Below are 20,480 nucleotides of genomic sequence, written 5' to 3'. Positions count from 1 at the left end.
ATGAACCCCTGAAGTGGACACAAATGTAAAAGAAAAATATGTTTATATATTTTAGCTACCGTTATCCTGGTTAATGGAGCTTAAGTTTGAGTCCAAAAAGTATCGAATAAATTTGATTTTCTGTTGACTTTATTAAGCAAGAGCAATAAAATTACATATATTTAACTTTAGAAAAAAATAAAGGGGTTATCATGGCTAAATTAATGAATGGAATAAGAAAAAATATGTCAAATTAAACTTTTGAAACAAACAAAGTCGGTAAACTTCAAATGAAATAACTCAACAGAGGACTTTTGATTCCATCTGAAACTTTGGAATCATGCTTGTTTTAAAATCGACTCTTTCTTTTGGTTACAGCAGTTTTGAGTCTGAAAATAAATCTAAAAAATAAAACGGAAAGCAACTTTTGGAGTTAATTTGGTTGGTTAATTTAAGCAAAGAAATTACTGAGAGATAACTTTTTTTGTTTGTGTGTGTTGGGGGAATTTGGGAGGAGTCCATGTGTATGTACAGTGCATGAGTGTAATTGTGTGTGTGTGTGTGTGTGTGTGTAGGAGAGACAGAAAGAGAGAGAGAGAGAGCGAGAGAGAGAGAGAGAGAGTTGCAGTTGTGGAGATGTGTTCTGGGATGGTTTATATAGCAGTGGGTGTGAGCGCAGATCGGACTCAGTTCATTACCACAGTGGCGCTCTGCGCAGCTCAAGTTGAAGGCTGCTGCTCGTCACCACGACACTTCAGGGAAAGCTCAAGCTGCATATTTTAGAGACAAACAATGAGTTATTTAAACGCATGAACAGCAAAGGTCTATTTTCCACACGGTTACACCTGCATAACCTAAGATTTCAGGGAACAAACCAATAGTTGAGCGAAGATTGCGCACGGCGCACAGGGAGAGATCATGCACTGTCAAGCCGAGCTGAGGCTCTCCTCCCCCGGCCAGCTGAAGGCTGCCAGGCGGCGCTACAAGACGTTCATGATTGACGAGATCCTCTCGAAGGAGACCTGTGATTATTTCGAGAAACTTTCTCTTTACTCGGTGTGCCCATCGCTCATTGTGCGACCGAAGCCTCTTCATTCGTGTACGGGTAAGAAGACTCTTGTTTTGTTTTAACAAATTAAAAAGAGGAAACAAATTAGATTTAAAAAATAACTGAAAGAACGTGTTGTTTTCTGCTTGTGTTTATTTAATGATGTGTGAGGAAAAGCGAAGAGGTTATTTAGGATATGTGACACTTTTACGCATGAAAGTAAATTCATTGGTTTTTTAAATTTTAATTTGAAAAGGAAGAATGATTCACGTGTTGCATGGATCAGAAAATGTAGATTTACAGTGTTTACAAGTTTACATCCTATATCAGACGGTATCAGGTGGACATTTACCGTCAGGTGAACATTGAAGTGCGTTCCCGGCCATGGTGTAAGGAAAAGTTGTAATAAGTTTCTTATTTAGCCTACCATAATTCCCCAAACATAACTGTGCATATGGAATTATTTAAATATGAACCACCTATTTTTTTTAGGTGTGCATGAATTATTCTTTTTCTTTCTTTCTTTCTTTCTTTCTTTCAATGAATCAACTTTAATCCACGCATCCTCACTCCAGGGACTTCACCTGCCGCGCTTTGTGCTTTACATTATAAATCAGTCAATCTGCAGTCAAGTGTTTAGTGCGGAAAATCAAAGACATGCGCCGGAGTGAGTGAATGTCAGTGATGCTTGAGGGCTTTTGCTGGGATCAAACCGATGAATGACTAAACTGATAAGTTGTTACACATAATGTCAATGAAGAGGCAGAAGGATAGATAACAGAATTTCAAGTCTGGCAGCTTGTGCAGCTTTAGTCTACTAGGTCTCATTTACTCCCGTTCATACGGGTGTCGTGCTTAACGAAGGCCTCCACTAATGAGTTTGCTGCTACTGCTGCTGCTGCTTGACATTCGCAATGCGTTGGGTTATATTCTATGAGTATGTTAATATGACACAAAAATGTATGTTCAAAACAGGCTACTTATAATTTATAGTGTTTGTAAGTCAATCCCTCTTATAAGTTATAACTTACATTGCACATTGTATTTAAAGCCTTTAATTGAAACTCACTTTACCCATAAGTTTTACCAGTCCATGAAGTAGACTAGCAGATAGATAGATAGATAGATAGATAGATAGATAGATAGATAGATGACAAAGCTCAGTTTGGCACAACACATGTTATCATGTCAAAAAAGAAACCATCTTGATTAATAGTTAAGTGTAATTCCAGATGAACCCAAACAACTCGTGGGCTACTGCAGCCTCTAGTAACCATTAGGATAATTGCTCTAAAGTCTGAAATAATAGCCACTGCAATTTGATGATGACAGCGGTGGGTGGATAAAAATAGGGGGAAGCGATTCCCTCATCCCTCTGATATAGTTTGGTATATGCTAGAGGGCACTATGACTGGCACCCCTCTGTTCCGATGGATAGAGTAACCCGCCCGGCATATCAGAACACTGTGCCCACCACTTATTTGTAGCTGCGGGGGTGTGAGACACAGTATATTCCCCAACATCAATGGCTTTTAGAGCTGGATATAGAAGCTGGCAGCCTTACAGGGCCTGGGCCAAAGAGAGGCGGCTGGCCCCTGCATGGCCCTGTAACAGTGAAAGTTGACTTCTTCATTCTGCAAAGGAGGAGATGCTGTAACCTGCTTCTACCAGCGGAGGCCGCTGAAAGACAGTGATGCCTATAGTGTTACCTTAAGGAGTTGGAGTGGTGTGTTTTTATTGTTTACCACTGGTATGCCAATCAAACATGCCAACATAATCGTCCTCATGCTTTTTTATCCTTGTGAAACTCCAGTTTCATGTATCTGCAATGAAATAAATGAATTATTTTTAATCAGTTACAGCCGGATCAGAGACATTGTGCTGAAGATTGATCGGAATGGCAGGTTACAATATTTCATTTGGAGTCCCATCTCTCAGCGGGACGCAGGGCAGGGCTTTTAGTGGTGTTTTCAGGAAGAGGTGAGAGAGATTAAGATCAACTGTGGTGTAATCTCACTTGACAGCATGATGAAAAATACAAACACCAAAAAAAAAAAGTGTGTGCAGCCTGAGGGCCGCTGCACACTGGTTTGGTCCTGGCTCAGGATTTGCAGGACGAAATCCAAGTGAGAGAAAGGGTTTTCATCCCATCTTAAAAGTTAATCCGCTGCAGACAATAAAGTCCCCTATTAAGCGCGAAGCAGGCTTGAGAAGGTTGATTGCACCCATGTCAACACACACACAAAGGCAAGTATGCACACACATCTTCCTGCTTCAGTAAAGGATAATGTTTGACAAGCTGTCATCTCCTCGTCATTGCCGTGCAGCCACTTCTATCAGATTTATCTATTTTGACAAAGGATCAATCATAAACCAGTTTGAAAGTACTTTATGCTACAATTAGGTTTCAGCTGTCAAAGGAACCTGTGAGGATCAGGTTTCATATTAAATAGTTAACACTTCGTTTAATGTAATACCTTTTCGGAGGCAGACAGGTTCAGCCAGGGAAGTTTGTCTGTGTCCTTGCCTGTTCGTCCTTGGGAAAACAAAACAGCATGATTACATCCTTTTACTATTTGTTTAAAATTTGCATTAAATTTATCCAATTGATCTAATCCTGAAGGCAAATTATTCAATTAAAGACATGTGGCAGGAAGGATTTGGAAGCTGCATGGCCTGTTGCCCATCTCTTTCAACACTGTTTAATTTGCACTTCAAGGACAAGGCCGAAAAAACCTGTTTAACTCCTGAGATGTCGCCAGACAGTTTATAGCCAAAACAAGGCAAAAGTGCACGTATGGTTGTCGTAGCTTTGCAATGAATCATCCATTTGAGCACCTCATTGACAAAAAAAGAGTGAGAGAAGACGTGTAGATGGTGTGATAAGGAGCAGGCTGGTGACGGGGGGATAAAATGTGCACATATTAAAAGTTACTGTCATCATCTGAAATATAACAAATATGGTGCATTTAATAAGAACTGCATAATAGAGCAAATAGGTAGCTAAAGGGATACCTAACAAACATCTCTTCTTCATCTATTCTTAGAGGGTGTTTCTTCTGTAATGGTTACCATAAGCACGCGTGCAGGTCCCCACATTCCCACTGTGATTATCAAGAGTATCAGTGTGCTTTTGCGCGGAGGGCTGAGCCACGCTCTTGCAGCTCCTCAAACGGTTTATTTGTAGAGTATTGACAGGACACTGGCACTTGTCAACAGCACGTCAGAGAGACGGATTCGCTGTCAGTGGAAAATCACCACGAGGGCTGACATTTCCCTCTCTGTTCTCTCTTCTTTCTTCCTCTCTGGTGCTCCCTCTCAGGGACTGTCCGGAGACAACTTCAAGCTTGTTGCTGACAAGAGATTTCCTGCGAAATGTTTTTCCGGTTCAGCCTGACACAAGTGACACTTTCCCGTCACTTTTGGTCCATCCCATGAATCCTAATTTAATAAATGTTCCTGAGAAATTTCTCTTGTAAAAGAACCGCCCACATAATTTATTGATATCAGAAACATTTGTCTGATTTACAAGAAGAGAGTGATTCAAACGGAGAGGTATAAGTGGAAAGCAAGAGCATGCAGCCAGAGAAAAAAGGGTCGTCTTGTCTAGACCTGTTGCAATAGCAGCGATCTCACGTTGGAGGATTAGTGATGACCTCAGCGCCTTACAATGATGTCATGATGAGCCCAAGGCAGTGTCTGCTGTGTGTGTGTGTGTGTGTGTGTGTGGAGCAACTGTGCCTATCTATCCTATCCTCATGCTTGACTTAAATCTAATTGTGCGGGTTATTGTGGATTTGTGCAGTTTTATGTTTTACTTAATTGTAAGATTAGAGAAGAGGAAACGCTCCACCTTTTTTTCTTCTTCTTTTCTCACACGCCTCAAAGAAAAAAGAGGTGCTGAAAAGGGAAAACAATCGACTAACAGAAGAGAAAAATCAAAGTCAACGTCGAACTTCATGTCTCCTGTGGGCATTCGTGTATGTGTGTGTGTGTGTGTCCTTGTGTCTGCTTTGTCTGTTGTGGTCGATGAGGTGATTAAATAGACAGATCTACCACAGGCAACTAGGAACACACGTGCAAGTGTGTGTCCGTGTGTGACAACCTCCTATTTTCTTTGCTCCATGCAGCCTTTTATCACCCTCTATCTCTTCCACCTCTGCTCCTTTAATCCCCTCAGTGTCCTTTCTGCTGCTCCTTATCAGCCAGCCCTGCATCAACCCAAGCATTACAGTGTGCGCTCTGCTCAGTTGGCTTGTAAATTTGGGTTAAGGGATTGGTTTTTATACTCGAAGCCGTAAGGATTTTTCTGGCAGATATCATATTCACTTCGGTTGACCCGCCGCATCCTCTTGGCCAACCTCGGCTCCAGACAAGTGTTGCTTTTTATTGATTCTGGCGTCTTGCTGCTTCTGTCTGTGCTTATAAAGAGCAGAAAAATGTGTGTATTTGTGTATGACTGCGTACATGTGCAAGAGTGAGAGATATTGCAAGAGAGGGAGAAACGTTTATTAGCTGAACAGTGTTTGATTTAGATTTTGGGGGGATTTTATAACAGCTCTGTCTATGTCTGTGGGCGTGTGCGTGTATATCATGCTGTCAGGCTCAGTGCGTGCATCTGCTGGAAAGCCAGTTAGTATTTAACAACCTCTGAAAAATAATCATTCATTTGAAGGGTTCAGAGGAGCGGTGTAAAACACAGTCTGCGTCATTGGGATCACAGCCCTCTACATGGTGAAGGTCAAAAGCAAAACACTTTTCACAGCAAACACAGGGCAATTAAAAACTAACCTGTCTAAGCAATTACAGGCGGTCGATACTGCAACAACCGGCGTGACTGAGAGGCACATAAGAGCTCAGTAAAAACTGTGCATGATTCAAAAGGATATCTTATATGTCCTCTTCTACTGCACCAGACTTTATTGCATTCCCTCTTCATTTCATCTGACGCACCGTCTCCTCTCTTTCAGGCTCCTCATCACTACGTGCCTACCCTCTCCTCTCAGTGATCACGCGGCAGCCCCCCCACATCCCCCAGGTGTCCTCTCCGGGCGGGGTCCCCTCGCACCTGCCGCTGCTCTCCCCGCAGCATCCACGGGGCTCCGAGCCCTCGCCCAGCCAGACGCCCCTAAGCATCAGCAGCGAGTCGGACACGGAGCACAGCACGCCCCGCCTGAAGAAGCCACGCCGCAGCCGCACCATCTTCACCGAGCTGCAGCTGATGGGACTGGAGAAGAAGTTCCAGAAGCAGAAGTACCTGTCCACACCTGATAGGTCAGTACGGATGAGGAACTTACACCTGATTGGATAGATTTGAATGGCAGTCTGTTTCATGTGCGGAAGCACACAGAGCCACTTTAAATTATTTTTGTGACAAAGCTACTACAACAAAAGCAAACCACTGATGTGTTAAAGATAACTTATGCCATCATTATTACATTTCAACTTAGTCATATAAGCGTCACTCAGCTGTGACACTTTGATAACCTGCATACCTGGCATAAAGACCATTTTAAGAATACAGTATATGCACTCAAATTCACGCACGCACGCACATTCGCAAAGCCGCAACTGCAATTATCGAACGGCGGTAAACCTAACTCATAATTTTTGATTTATCCTGTGGGGAACGTCTCGTGTAATGTGAATTTGTCCACGCCAGAGCATTACCTCAGCATTCTAGTTGAGACAAGAGTAACGTTTTAACCCTGAGCTCCCCAACAGCACAACTGCCCCAACAAAGAAACCCTGTCTCACTCGAGAAGAACGGGGAAGACAGCCAACACAAGCAAACAGAAATGTATTACATTGATTTACTGCCAATCATTTCACACATGTGCAGGTGTATAAAAAGGACATGTTGCTTTCTACAATGAGATGAAGTAATCTAAATGGCAATATCTGTGCCTTGAGTTCAATCTGCGGGTCATTTCTGGGCCCTGACATGAGGTTAGACTATATTTTCCACTTTTATTGTACACTTTAGTTTTATATTTGGCCTGCAGGCTATTTTTCCACCATAACCCTGAAAAGTATCGAACCATATATGTTGTAAAACGCTTTCCTCGCATGCATTTTTAAACTGCTTCTGAACCTGCACATCAAGTAGAGATTGGATATCTCTCTCCAATACTCTCCAACCCAATTACTCATCTATGTTGTTTCATATGTAGATACTGACAGTAAATCAGAGGTGATTAAAGCACATATTACTGGCTTCGTGTACACTGTGTTCTTGCATTTAGACATGCAAATAGCAACACTTTCCAGCAGATCTTTGCTGTGTATCTGCTCACCGCATCTAATCTGAAAGGACATTAGCATATTCGGAATAAACCAGATTTATTTGTCATTCCATTTACATCCCATCCGTGGGGAAAACTCCCACGATGCATAATTAAATACATCACATCTTGGCTTGCCTGGAGCTGTTGGAAAGGCGCCATGCCTCATCTTAAAGCAGAAGCCCCGAGGCTGATCACAACTCAGTGATCAAAACCAACCACCCTTAAAGACAGCCGTGCCAAAATACTGTGTCCTGTCAAAATATCCGATTCTGAAACTGTGTTGAAAATTAATTAAATACCCAGCTGGCGGAAAAACATCAACAGAGAAAAACCCCCTTTAAAGCCCCACATCAAAGGTGTGGCGTGCTCCACACTTCGACTTCGCTGTGATCCAAAGATAACTTTACTTCTCTCTCCCTTCTCTTGGCTTGGAACCTCTGCGGTTTTGTTTTGAGACGTTGTGCAGGGGCGGAAGAGCCAACAACCAAAAATACCTTTTGAAAAATACTTTGGATTATTTATATCGTACAGAAATAATTAATTTACCCTGCTTCCAATTATAACAATTAGTGCCTTGATAATCCCAACTGTCATCGACATCATCATTATTATTTAAAGGTTGTGTTACACCCAAGATTCCCCTGTGAAAGGTGTGAGGATGGAACAAAATGGCGGTCTCGCGGTTGCCTGGAGGGAGGAACTTAAATACTGTTTCTGTTGCTGTAAGTGTGTGGTTTCCCCCCATTGAGAGCTAATGACCATAAATAAGTGGGGTGTTTTCCTTTTTCTGCAATTACTTTTCATTGCCTTCAGTTGTTGAGCTGCTTTCGACTGGGGCACGCATGATAGTGAAGTTTGATAGACAGCTTGATTGCCTGTATGTCTGGTGCTTTTTGAAACACACGAACCACACATTGCCTTTAACGTAAGGTATAGGGTGATTTATAGAAACTCAGGGATTTGTTGTCGCTCTGCTTTCTAGATTCAGTTCATGCCGTCTCTGTCTGGGCTTCCACTTGCTCCGTCAAATGAAAGCCAGTTCCTTTCCGAGGGGGGGAGGCTGGTGGGGGTGTGAATCCCTTCATGTGACTCTTAAAGACTTTGAGAAGTAAAAGGGGAAGAGGAAATGTAATTTAAAAAACCCAGATAACCGCTTGTTTCCCTCACAAATGGATGCCTTGTTCACTTTATCTGTCCCTTCCTGAGGTTTCACTTTACACACAAACCAATAGCCCTATTAGTCATGGATCAACACATGTGGTGGATGCATTCAGAATGTTCTCCAACGGCCCCGATCGTCCAGCTACAAGGACCGTGATTATATTACTGATGTGGGTACAGATGTTTCGAGCAGCGTTTCCTGAGCTGCAGGTGTACAGTGTCGAACTCCAGCTACCAGCCAACCAGCTTTGATGTGAGACTCAAAGACAGAGTTAACAGTATAAGAGAGGTCTGATACTGTACTTAGACATGTAAAGCTGACAGCCTCTTGGCATAAAGCTACATTATATAGTTGTTGGAAGGTAAAAACCACAATTAGTGTCAATATTCTTATTGTTCCCTTTTCATTTTCCTGTCAGTGAGACAAGAACCCCAGTGCTTTTGGGAAAAGTGATATTTAAAGCATGTCTACAACACAGTAATTTGCATGACATATCCATCTAACATGCGGCGTGTTGTGTTTGTGATTTTGCAGGTTAGACCTGGCCCAGTCACTTGGTCTCACACAGCTCCAGGTGAAGACTTGGTACCAGAACAGACGTATGAAGTGGAAGAAAATGGTAAGAGACAGCACCGAAGTAAAACCTTGCAGGCCGGGAACAATAATTTTTGGGAAGATTCAAATTACTAAGTTTTGTCTTTGTGTCATCCATTTGATCAAATTTTGAAATACAAAAGTGTGGCTATGATTTGACTGCTAACTTTCTGTAAGACTGATTTGCACTATACTAAGATGCTTTTCGACAGCATGAACTTTCCCTTATTAACTAGGAACCTTTTGTGGAACTGTACGTTTCGATACCAGGGTCTAAATTTAGTTCTGGGGTAATTGATTTACCCCCTGAAAAGTCCCTGCTCGGGGGGTAGTACTTTCCAAAGGTCCAGGAACTTTCACGGCGGGGCCTGTAGTGCTGATCGTTTCTGATTGGTCGAGTACTCGCAGCGTTTTATTTCACCTGCCATATAAGCTCACTGTACAGCAATCTCCTCCATGCTAACAGGCTAACTGTAGTTTCGCACAAATGATACCGGCCCATTCGTCGCGTTTTATGGCGTCATCTTTGTTGTATGGCCTTCTTCTTCTTCTTACCGCCAACTACTGGACTGGTGGTGTAGTGCAGTTAGCCAACTTTTATTGCTTTTCCATAAGTCATTGGCCTGATTTGCATAATCTTCCCAGGACTTTAGGCCACAGTGGAAATGCGGACAACAATGGGTTGTCCCGGAACTAAAAGTTCCTGGTACTTTTGGTCGAAAAGCACCTTTAGAAGGAGAAGCAAATGGTCGGTAGCAGTATGACAGGAAGAGAGGGTGTGGTTAGAGGTGTGACCGATGATGATAGCAGTGAGAGCAAACACTTTTGTAGAAGGGTCAACAACTCGTAGAACAAAAAAAAGACCTGAAATCGTTAAAGACAAATGAGTGCACAAGGGGCAGCCAGCAGCAATACATCTTCTCTTAATTACTATAATAGCAAGCATTGCTTTTGACTGCCGCTGCCATCTATTATCCACTAAGACTGTCTGTGTGTTATTCTAGGTGCTCAAAGGAGGTCACGAGGCCCCCACTAAGCCCAAGGGAAGACCCAAGAAGAACTCCATTCCCACCACGGAGGAAATAGAAGCTGAAGAGCGAAGAATGAAGACGGAGGAAGAGGAGAGGATGAGGAGGGTGGGCGAGAAAACGGCGCTGGTTCACGGAGGTGAAGCGCCTCAGCTCGAACCGCAAGATCTCAGTACAGAAACTCACACTCCAGCCGCGGAGATGGAGGGGTCTGAGCGAGAGTTGCCGCCGCTGATGCAGTCAGAGACTCACACAGCTAGCTAAACCAGAACAAAACAACCAAAGACTCACGCCAACCTGAAAACAAATAGTGCCTCAGGATCCCTGTAAAAAGCCTGTGTGGTGTTTAAAGCCATTCGCTTTAGAAATTTGACTGGAAACATATTGATTGCAACCCAATCTATACCTAGGGTAGCCTTATTTTTTTGGTTTAATGGCAAACGTACCATACAAAGAGCTGATGCTGACGCTGATTGTGCTGGTGAAAATGTGGTCTTTAAAAAAGCTGTATTTGAGCAAGTCCCTTGTGTGAGGAGTGTAAATCTGTCAAATACAAGCAGGTCAGTCAAAGCTCAGTATAAATCATGCATCACCGTATTGTGCATTAAAGATCACCGAACCTCTAAGCTGCCTCACATAACGCACGTGCCAAAATATCAAGATATGCCTTACTGTAGTGTCTTTGTATATCTATGTACTATAAATCACTTCACTGCCAAATACTAGAATATAACGTGGCTACAGTGCCTTGTCTGTCTCAGAGGAAAGCCTTTAAAGTGTTCATAACATATCTATTAAATGCAAGTATATATTTTGCAGTGATTTTTTTATTACAAGTTCTGTTTTTAGAGACAAAAAACGTTCTATGTTTAGATTCTGTACAGCTTTAAGGCAGAAATGCGCTTGTTGTTTGGTCAGTAAAGCTTGCATTTTTACTTTTTCAATCTGAAAATCAATATATCTGCCAAGCCATACACTGTATCATACTGTAGAAATGTGTATAAAGTCTAAAATATATGTTCTTTTTTTGGATATCTATGTAAAACAGTATTTTTACCTGCTGTTTTAAATTGGATTAAAATAGTTTGTATGTATGATGTTACTGCCGTCCCGGATCTTTTTTGTCCTCTTTCAGCAGAGTCAGGTTGACTCTGCGATCTGCCACGAGGCCACTAAGACTCTTAAGCTGTCAGAGATTCTCAGAGGGAATAAATCTCAGCTGGTGCCAAGGTGCACAGCAAATGCTGAACATTTAAAATCTCAAAAACGTTTTCTGCCTGCAGGCTTTGCATGAGTGCCCCAATCAGTGTGTTAGCATAACACTGTCAACTGCCTGTCACTGCCTTCTATCTGCACTTCCAGCTCTACTTTCTGCCCTCAGAGACTTGTGATTAAAGAGTTACACTTTTTGAAATATGCAGATTTATTTTTATTTGTTATTTTGATATTGTTTCATACAAAAAGTGCAGTATTTTTATGATGTAAATAATGGTTGTTTGGTAAGCTTGTTTGCAGTTTTTTGTTAGGTTTGTGTACAATCATTTTGACTATATATACAAGTGTGTGTAATAAAACGGCAATCATTTAAATTCCAGTAATGGTGCAATTGCTTTGAGTGTTTAATAAATTTTTTTAATATCCTTTAATTAAAACAATAACTCTGTAAAATGGAACACACTGACTCAGGTTTTACATGCTTTTATGCATGCACAACCAGAAATTCAACATTGTTTTCGCGTGTTGGTGTGTCTCTTATGAGAACAATTCAACAACAAATTAAAGTTACATAATTTTCATAAGTCTCTTCAAATCATTCTTGGATGTAGAGTCACATCTCGCTACTTGTGTGTAAATCAAACAGTTAGTCTACAGTAGCCCTGTCAGGCTGAAGTTCAGGCAGATCCATTACTGAGGAAGCTTTTGAAGATGTATTAGCTGTTGTCAAAGTTCGCCATAAATCACATTCAAGAGAACAAAGCATTTAAGCACTCTGTGTTGTGACATTTATCATCTTTATCTGTACAGCGAGCGAGATGGCCTGTAGTGCACCTGAGGGCTCCTCTGTGACCCAGAGCGAGAGAGGAACAGTCTAAAGTGTATTTTTAGTGCCTGATACCGGACATGGATGGTTTCTAAAGCAAACAGAGCAGGTTAGCATTGAGTAATGCTTACTGTGCTTTGACGCCTTGTGTAAACATGCTAAGTATGCTTTATACGTGTGTGTGTGCATGCAACAGCAGGAGCCTTCACTCTGCATGGAAGTACGGCTGAACATGTTACTTTTTCAGTCCTTGTGAATAATTTAAACACATTTTTATTCAAGGTTGTCAAAACTTGTTGATTAGAGTCAGAGTCACAACATTGTTCTCGTAGATAAAAACATATTTCTCATTTTAAAAAAAAGTCTTCCTTTTATTTTTTCTTTTGCACATCATACTAGTTGATGTTGAAAAAATTAATTTCTGACCTTTTTGAAAATCATATTTCAGCCTAATTAGCACCATAATTATTGAGTTTGATTAACATATTAGAATATCCACAAATATTGATGGGATTCATTTAAATGTTTTCATTTAAATGTCACTATCTATCGCTGAATTAGGTAACACAAAGGTGATTGAGCCTACGGCCCACTGATGAAAGACTTTACACTTGCAATATTACAGACTGGGTGTCTGGTGCGACTTTCGTGGAAAAAATCACAAGCGGGGCCCAGTTAGTGACGCATTTTCCATCGCCCAGCAGTGGTTGGTCTGCCAGAGAGGGTAGGTGGAGCTAAGCGGCTGCTTTTCCTGTCTCTGCAAGTGTTGCGAGTAAACAGTAATCTACTATGGCTGAGTGAATATCCACTCAGATGAAGGCAAACAGTCTAAAAAGGAAAGCGACCATCAGCGAGGAAAAACAAGAGTTACAACCAGAGCCAACCGTGGACGTCACACATGGAACACCGTCTGGATATCTGGCAAGTGTGCTTCCGCAATTACAGTTTATCACCACAGGTGCCGCCAAAGAGAATAAGATTTGCACTTTAAGAGGGGAACGATGCACTATTATACTATAATAAGCTTTACTATGCACATGAATGAGTTCTGCCTCTGAAACAAATAGGTATTATTTGTAAATGTAACTATATTTGTATGTGTATTTATTGTCACATTCGTCATTACCCTTTAATACAGTAAAAACAACTCGACTACCTCCAACTGCTGGTTCAAGGTATGAGGAACACAACCGGTTTTATGACTGACAGAATTTATGTCTTCAACTGTTGGCATATGCATTAGTTACTTCTTTGGAATACATTAAACTTTGATTATTAAAAACTGGCCTTGCAGCTTGTCAGGCTTTTATAGAATGCGGTGACTCTGCCTAGACAAATGGCTAAATTAAGACTAACAGAAGCCTTTGGCGCAGATACAGTGTATCTGCATTAATTGCATGGAATAAGCCAACACATTTTCCTATGAAACATCCCTGTGAAAACAGAGGCTGTGGCTGGCAGGCAGGGAGGGAGGGAGGCGAGGATCCGCACTCTGCAAGTCTCCACAGGCTGCTGAGTTCCTCTGGGCTAATTGTTGTGTGGCGAGATGAGACACTGGAGGCCTAATTGGAGAACCAGTTATTTTCTCACAGGTCCAAGTTCAGCTGTGGGTCACAGGAGTGGAGTGGTGTCAGACCTAGTCAGCCCCTTCCCCCCCCCACCCACTAAGACATCCATCGCACACCTTCAGCTGTCAGCTTAGCGTACGCTCAGGTAGTTAGCAGGGGGAGTGGGCGTTGCTCTCTGTGTTTCACCCTCATTTGTGTCATGACAGAGGAAGTTATCTCTAAATGTTTGAGGGCCGGAGCTACAGCAGGGCTTTACTATGTCAATAAAGGCGGATGCTTTCGACAACATGCACAATGCTCCTCATTGTCCTCCATAACAGTTGGAGAGAAGCAGTCATCATTGGCAATGGCATGAGGATCACCTCCCCTCAGAGGAGCATGTGTAAGACATGCGGCTGACTGTTGAGCAAGATGTGAGTTAAAGCAGTGTTTGCTTTGTGGTATATTTGCATTTATGTTACAAAGTGTTTCAAAATACAAATCAAACAGAAAAAAGCTTTCACAATTCAGTGAAGAATTGTTTTAAGGCTCTAGTTTTCCAACACACTTAATAATTCTACTTCAAATGAACATTACTTTGCTACAACAGTTTAAATTGTATCGCAATATTGTGATGTTAAACATTGTAACTATAATGTACATTTCATAGTGCTTTCAGCTTATCAAAACTAACACCTTTAAAGACAACAGGTAGTGATGAAGATGGCATGCACTGCAATCTGAATATTGGCCTTATACATCCCTTGATTCTTATGCTTTATCTTTACAGTAGAAATAAAATTAGCCATGTTGACTATGTTTAATCAAGCTTGCTGCCTGTTTTGTTTGTCTGGTTGACCTTCACCTTGTAACTGTACCTGTTTTGAGCTGTTTCAGATGCTGATGAGACGATGAAACACAATCAGAGGAAGGCTGGTTTGAGCAACAGATCTATGAGTTTAAAGGTTAACCAAAACACTGCCCTAGTGTTAGTGCTACGAGACAATCTTACAACTTGTAATGGCTCTTTTGGCATGTTGATCACAAGATAAACAGAGGAAAACAGTGTTGAGGACTGTGTGCTTGCACTTGACTGGCCCCTGCAGTACCTTACTGAAATAAGCTGAATTGTGTTTCTTAGTTGCTTAAATGTCCTTTATTGTTTGATATTTTGCATTGGAACTGACACTGAGCTACATGGTTGATCCCTTTAAAATTAATGAGGAGGCAACATTTTTCCATGCAGTGCTGTGGTTGTCTGAAACAACCTAATACTCCAAGAGGGTAATCCCTCCTATCTTTCAAACTTCTTTTTGCCTAGTTCTGTAATTATCAGACCTAATATATTGACCTAATTGTGAGTCACATGTTAAAGAGGGGGTATTATGCTGTTTCGCATTGTAAGACATGCATATAATTTTACAATGTTGGATATCCAGACAAAACATGGGTGAAGTTTCAAATCTGGAGGTAAAAGTATGTTGGAGTAATCCCCATGCTTTCTCAGCTCAGTCTGCAGGCTGCTATATGCTGCACTTTGTGATGTCACAAAGTGTAGCCTCAGCAGGCTTTGGAGAGCTGGCCAATCACAAGAAAGTTGGCTTGTAGGAGCGGGGTTTCTAAAAGGGACAGAGCTGACTGGGGTTTTTCAGGCAGAGGCTCTATTAGGGCCTCCACAGAGTTTTTTTAAACTGTAAATTATGCTAAGCTGCTCCACAAGTATCACAGACTGAAATAGGAAGCTTGAAATTAGCCGTCTTAATTTTTTTTTTTACATTTCTGCCCCACTTTTAAAATGATTAATTTTGTGAATCATTTGGTCTAATGCAAACTGCCCTGGCACTATTTTCTCATTATGTTCTGTACATTTCAAGAAAAGGAGGTTTACCATTTGTTCACCTTTGTATTTGACTGAGTTAGCACAAGTTAAACAACATAGCTTAAGATGATCTGATACTAAAAAGACAACCAAATTCCCTCCATTTTAACAACCTGCTTGCTTGCAGTCAGAGATATGTCCCAAGATTTCCTAAGTGAAATAACATAAGCATCACACACACTATTTATTGGCCACTAGAGGTCATTACCACAGATATGAGTGCATTTGCATAAATCAGGGTACATTATGGTGTATGGAAGTAAGCAAACTTTTTGAAGTTTGTCATTTGGTCCTGTTTGCATCCTGCAATACTAGGAACTAGGACAACGTAATTAAAGAATCCAAAATACTGCCCTTTTCTATTTCTATTCTGAGAACGATATCAGCGCAAGAAGGTCGTTTTTTTTTATTAGAATCATCTATAATTATCATTCACGAATTTGAACCATCCCCAAAAAAGCATTTCATTGTTGCCCGTTCCTTGTGAATCAGATACTCTTTGAATAACTTCCACCATTTACGCAATCATTCCACTATTTACGCAATCCTCCTTGACACAGATGCTTTCGGACTAAGTGCCCAAATCACTTCTCAGTGTATCCCCTGTTGATGTACTGTGGGATCTTCCAGCCTAATGTATTTAGTGCGTTAATTACAGTGCTGCCCGCCTCCCTGTCGTCTTTCGATAGCTCATCTTCTGGTCAACATGTCTGGGATGAGACAACTCTGCCTCCCACCTCCTGCCTCTCAAGCTCATAAATCAACCAGTGTGCATGTGTGTGTGTCAGCATGCATGTTGTTGCTGCAGGGATATTGAAGGGGCTTGTTATGGAAGTCATGATCACTGGCTCAAGGGGTCTATATCCGCCCGCTGAGGAGATGGGCGGTAATAGACCTGTCAGTTGAGCTTTACCCAGGAGCTACCGTGTGCTGCGATGTCCAAATTGTTGCAGACTCCCCCAATCCCACAGACCTCCATGAAGATCCCTGTGGGTAAAGACTTAACCGCTACACTGGTACCATCAATTCATGAATTTAAAGGACACCAATGTGTTCGCATAAATCTAATAAAAACATCCTATTTTCTCTGACTGTTTTCAATTATTTTGTTCTTTTTTTAAATAAAGATGATCTAAGGTCAAAGAAGCACCAAGTAATGATGTAGAGCTCTTATGCGAGCTCAGTATCCCTTGGAGTTTCCCTCGACTATTCTGCACCTCTCCCATTGCCAATGTACAACCTGCCAAAGCAGGAAGCGGTGTGCAGGAAGCGTGTGGCTGATGGGTTGATTGATAGGTCTGTAGCAAATTAACCAGGTTTGTTTTGCTTAAGCCTGACCCAAAACATACCTAGATGACACAGAAGTTACCCGTGGCAGATATTGAACAAAGCAAATAAATACTGTCTCTTGAAAATATCGAAAGCTTTGTCTTTTAGCGTTTTCTTGGCAGAATCCAGGGGCATTTGGAGCCGAGTGTCACCAGGTAACCTTAATGTGAACTTTCAGCCACATGAAAACAAAAGTTCTTCCTTTTTGCAGGAACAAGCATCCATTCATACACAGTTTACACTTACATTCTGGGGATCCATTAGGTTCCATTCATTGCCAAACAAGAATCAGCGAACACACTCTTAAGCACTTGAAACCTATAATAAAAACTACAAAGTTATTTTGACAAAACATAAAACACACTTGATTAAATAAGCTTAAGACTCTTGATTAAAGTTATTTTTATTTTTATTTATATTTTATGTGTTTAAGAAACAGCACACCCTATAGAATCACTTGCAACCCCACATGCCACCAGAAAAGTTCTACATTACTGCAACCTCTGGTTCTAAAGTAAAAATTAACAATTAAGATGATTACCAAAAAAATAAAATAAAATAAACCTTTTCACACTCATAGTGCAAATCAGTGACTGTTTATAAAGATGGACGAATCGTCTCCATGTACTCTCATTGAACAAAATTTAAGGATGCCGCCATCTTGCGCTGGTGACGTCCTGTGGAGCCAGAGCTGCGCATTAGAGATCGGCGGTTGGAGCCGCCGTAGCCACTTCCGCTAACCAAAACACACACACACTTAAATTAGCATATAAAACCCAGCAAAGATCCCGCACGCCTGTACATTTAACAGCAGAACAGCTTCTTGTGTTGGTCTGAAGCAGACGTTCACAGACACTTCAATGACTGTAGTGATTGTTTTAGTTACGTCTCCTCTCGCCGTTCCTCGTCTACTCTGCTAATCCAGAACAGATCAGCTGCAAGAGCTGTATTGGTCAGCTGACCTGTCAATCATCCTTTTTACAGCATCAGATAACTAATTAAGACATAAGTTGTAAGAAAAAATAACACTGGGACATAAATCAGCATGATAAGAACTAACTATAATGACAGAAACCATGTTTGAGAAACATTTATTTGGCGTGTATTTTGATTTTATAATTTGACTCATGTCCCATCTGTTTACATGGAGGAGGCGGGCTTTATGACCTATACTGCAGCCAGTCAGCAGGGGGCACTCGAAATGTTTTGGCTTCACTTTTAGGGAGCTGTCATGTCCTCCATCTTTTTATACAGTCTGTGGTGTAAATGCATTGCAGTTGATGGCTAGTAAAGAGGTTCCTAGCATTTGCTTTAAGTTTAATGTCCAGTTAAGTGATTGGAGAACTGTGCTGGACATTTGTCAGAATTTTTGCTCATCATCCGACAACTTCATATGAGTGCTAAAATTGATGGAAATATGGCCGAGGGTACAAATAAAGGTCAGAGGTTAAGAGATTGTCTTATTAGAGGTTATCTGAAGTGTATTAAATGTTCAACAACTGAGACCCAAAATAGGCAACAACTAAAAAATGCAGAGTGAGACAATCGCCATGTGGGTGGTGGGCACTGTCAGACTTTCTCACTGCAGTCATAAGTCATTCTCTGGCACAGCTGAGTGTATGGGACTCATCCATACAAAATCCACCAAAGCCTGCTGCTCTGTTATTTTTCCCTGCTGTGACCTGGTCTGGCCTTTGAGAGATGTACTCTCATTTGCCATAGTAGACAGGGAATTTTATGGTGCTCCGCCGTGCTTTACTTTACAGCAACAAATCAAACCCTTCAGTTAGAAAGAACGGCTCGCGGGGGAGATGGTTCACAGCTGGCAGAAAAATCAATCGCTGCGAGATACTGTATGTTTAGGAAAGTTTTATCTCACAAACTTTCATGACAAAGGCAGACATTTGCAAGATGTAACAACCCCTCTAAATGCTCTACACATATATTAAAATTTGTATTTAATATTTTGATCAAGCCTACCAGTCCTTAATCCTCTTTTTCATTTCCTTTTTTGATTTTTTTCCACTGCCCTCCATCTCTCCTCTGAGCGTCGTAGGCTTTTCCCTAACGTTAAAGAGCAGCTCCTAATGCACTTAATTCAGGCTGCATGAAACACGGAGCTCAACAGGCTTGTAATCCTCATTTTACACTGAGGCTTGAGTTAATAAAGGAAGCGGCTCAAAACGCCAAAAGTAATGTCACAGGGAGTCAGGGGAAAAGTGCAATAGTGTCGGCTGTGTAATGAGGATCAACAGAGCGGCAGAATGACTGAGCAATTACGTATTTGTTGAAAGCTCGTTTCATAGATCTGTGCCCAACTGAAATAAAAGGCAGTGAACCAAGGAAATATGTGTGTGTGTGCTCATCTGTGTTTTCATGAAGAGTGTTTCTTTCCCTCTCCGAGCGACATCCAAACACTGATGTTTTCTCTTCTCCGAGAGAGCAAAGAAAACTTCCTCCTTGTCAGAATTTCTTTAAAAAAAGACTTGTTATTGACACAAATCCATACAAAGGCTCATTCCTGTGCTGACAGAATCGACTTTCCTTTTCTCCACAGGTGGACACTTACACTCTTCCTGCGGAGAAGAGTGTATGTGTGTGTATAGAAGGACTTAATGTCACTTAAATTGTGTTGTGATGGCCCAGCAGGCAGGTAATGAGCTCAGGTGAGCGATCCGTCTTCACTTCAAATATTTCCACTCCGAGCGAGAAACAAAACAGAGGATGGGTATCGGTGATTGGCAAGCTGTGAGGAGCTTCTATTTTCTCAACATGTTTAGCCTCTGCTCTGTCAACTGCTTTGACAGCAGGGCATGTCAGCGATCTTGTGAAGGGGCTCTGCGCTTTTCTGCCTGGGCTGATGTCAGGGAGCAGCCAGGGGTCAGCCGTCAGCTCCGAGGGTGGAGCTCTCATAGTGAAGGGGGGGGCGGAGCCGGAATGCTGGCATGCTTCCCTAGCTGTTACTGAATGTGGTTTTATGAATGAAACAAACAAAGTGTTCTTTTATTTGTATCATAACATCTTTATTTTAATTATTACTTATTTGCAAGTTGAGATAATAGTGCAGCTGTCATTAAATTAAGGGCCGTTTTAAGATGTGCTGAAACAGCTGTGCTTGTGGCCTCGGCGCGTACAAGCTGCTACACGTGAGGCAGATGCATGCGTGACTCATCTGTGGGTTATTCAAAAGGAAAATATACCACATAACACTCATGATTGTCATAAATAACAAGTGTGAATTACAAATCATAGACAGGCTGACATGATTAGTTTTTGTGGGCAACTTCAGTTAAAATTACTCACACTTAGAAGTTTTAATAAGTCCCATAATAAGAGTAATTCAAAACGGTGTGTGCACCAGGTTTGACAAGAGGCAAGTGAAAAGGAAATGGCAGAAATAATAATGCTATAATAATAATCCTCATGTGCAATTTGTTTTACAAGGTTTCTGACATAAATACAAGCTTGTTTCCACCAAAGACACACTAGATCAAATTAAAATGTCTGTGTGCGTGCATTTGCACACGTTTAGGCTGCACATTCTCCGCTGCAGACAAAACCGCCTTTATAAGGGACGTGCATAAGT

At 41.5% G+C, this 20,480-nt stretch overlaps 1 protein-coding gene across 1 annotated transcript; it reads left to right on the top strand.

Moving 5' to 3' along the window:
• Positions 1 to 705: 705 nt before the first annotated feature.
• Positions 706 to 11,854, top strand: barx2 (BARX homeobox 2). Its single transcript, XM_069668700.1, has 4 exons — positions 706 to 1,084; positions 5,998 to 6,301; positions 9,011 to 9,095; positions 10,075 to 11,854. Exons 1-4 carry the CDS (start codon positions 898 to 900, stop codon positions 10,360 to 10,362), a joined length of 864 nt encoding a protein of 287 aa, XP_069524801.1. The 5' UTR covers positions 706 to 897; the 3' UTR covers positions 10,363 to 11,854.
• Positions 11,855 to 20,480: the final 8,626 nt, after the last annotated feature.

The sequence above is a fragment of the Semicossyphus pulcher genome, unplaced genomic scaffold (assembly GCF_022749685.1).
Source record: "Semicossyphus pulcher isolate SPU_LCO1_2020_fin unplaced genomic scaffold, fSemPul1.0.p SCAF_19, whole genome shotgun sequence".
NCBI lineage: Eukaryota > Metazoa > Chordata > Actinopteri > Labriformes > Labridae > Semicossyphus > Semicossyphus pulcher.
This window is presented reverse-complemented; position numbering and strand designations above follow the sequence as displayed.

Coding starts and splice junctions, on each gene's coding strand:
- barx2 (XM_069668700.1), top strand. CDS start 898: ATGCACTGTCAAGCCGAGCTGAGGCTCTCCTCCCCCGGCCAGCTGAAG. Junction 1,085..5,997: donor GCCTCTTCATTCGTGTACGG/GTAAGAAGACTC, acceptor CCTCTCTTTCAG/GCTCCTCATCACTACGTGCC. Junction 9,096..10,074: donor GTATGAAGTGGAAGAAAATG/GTAAGAGACAGC, acceptor GTGTTATTCTAG/GTGCTCAAAGGAGGTCACGA.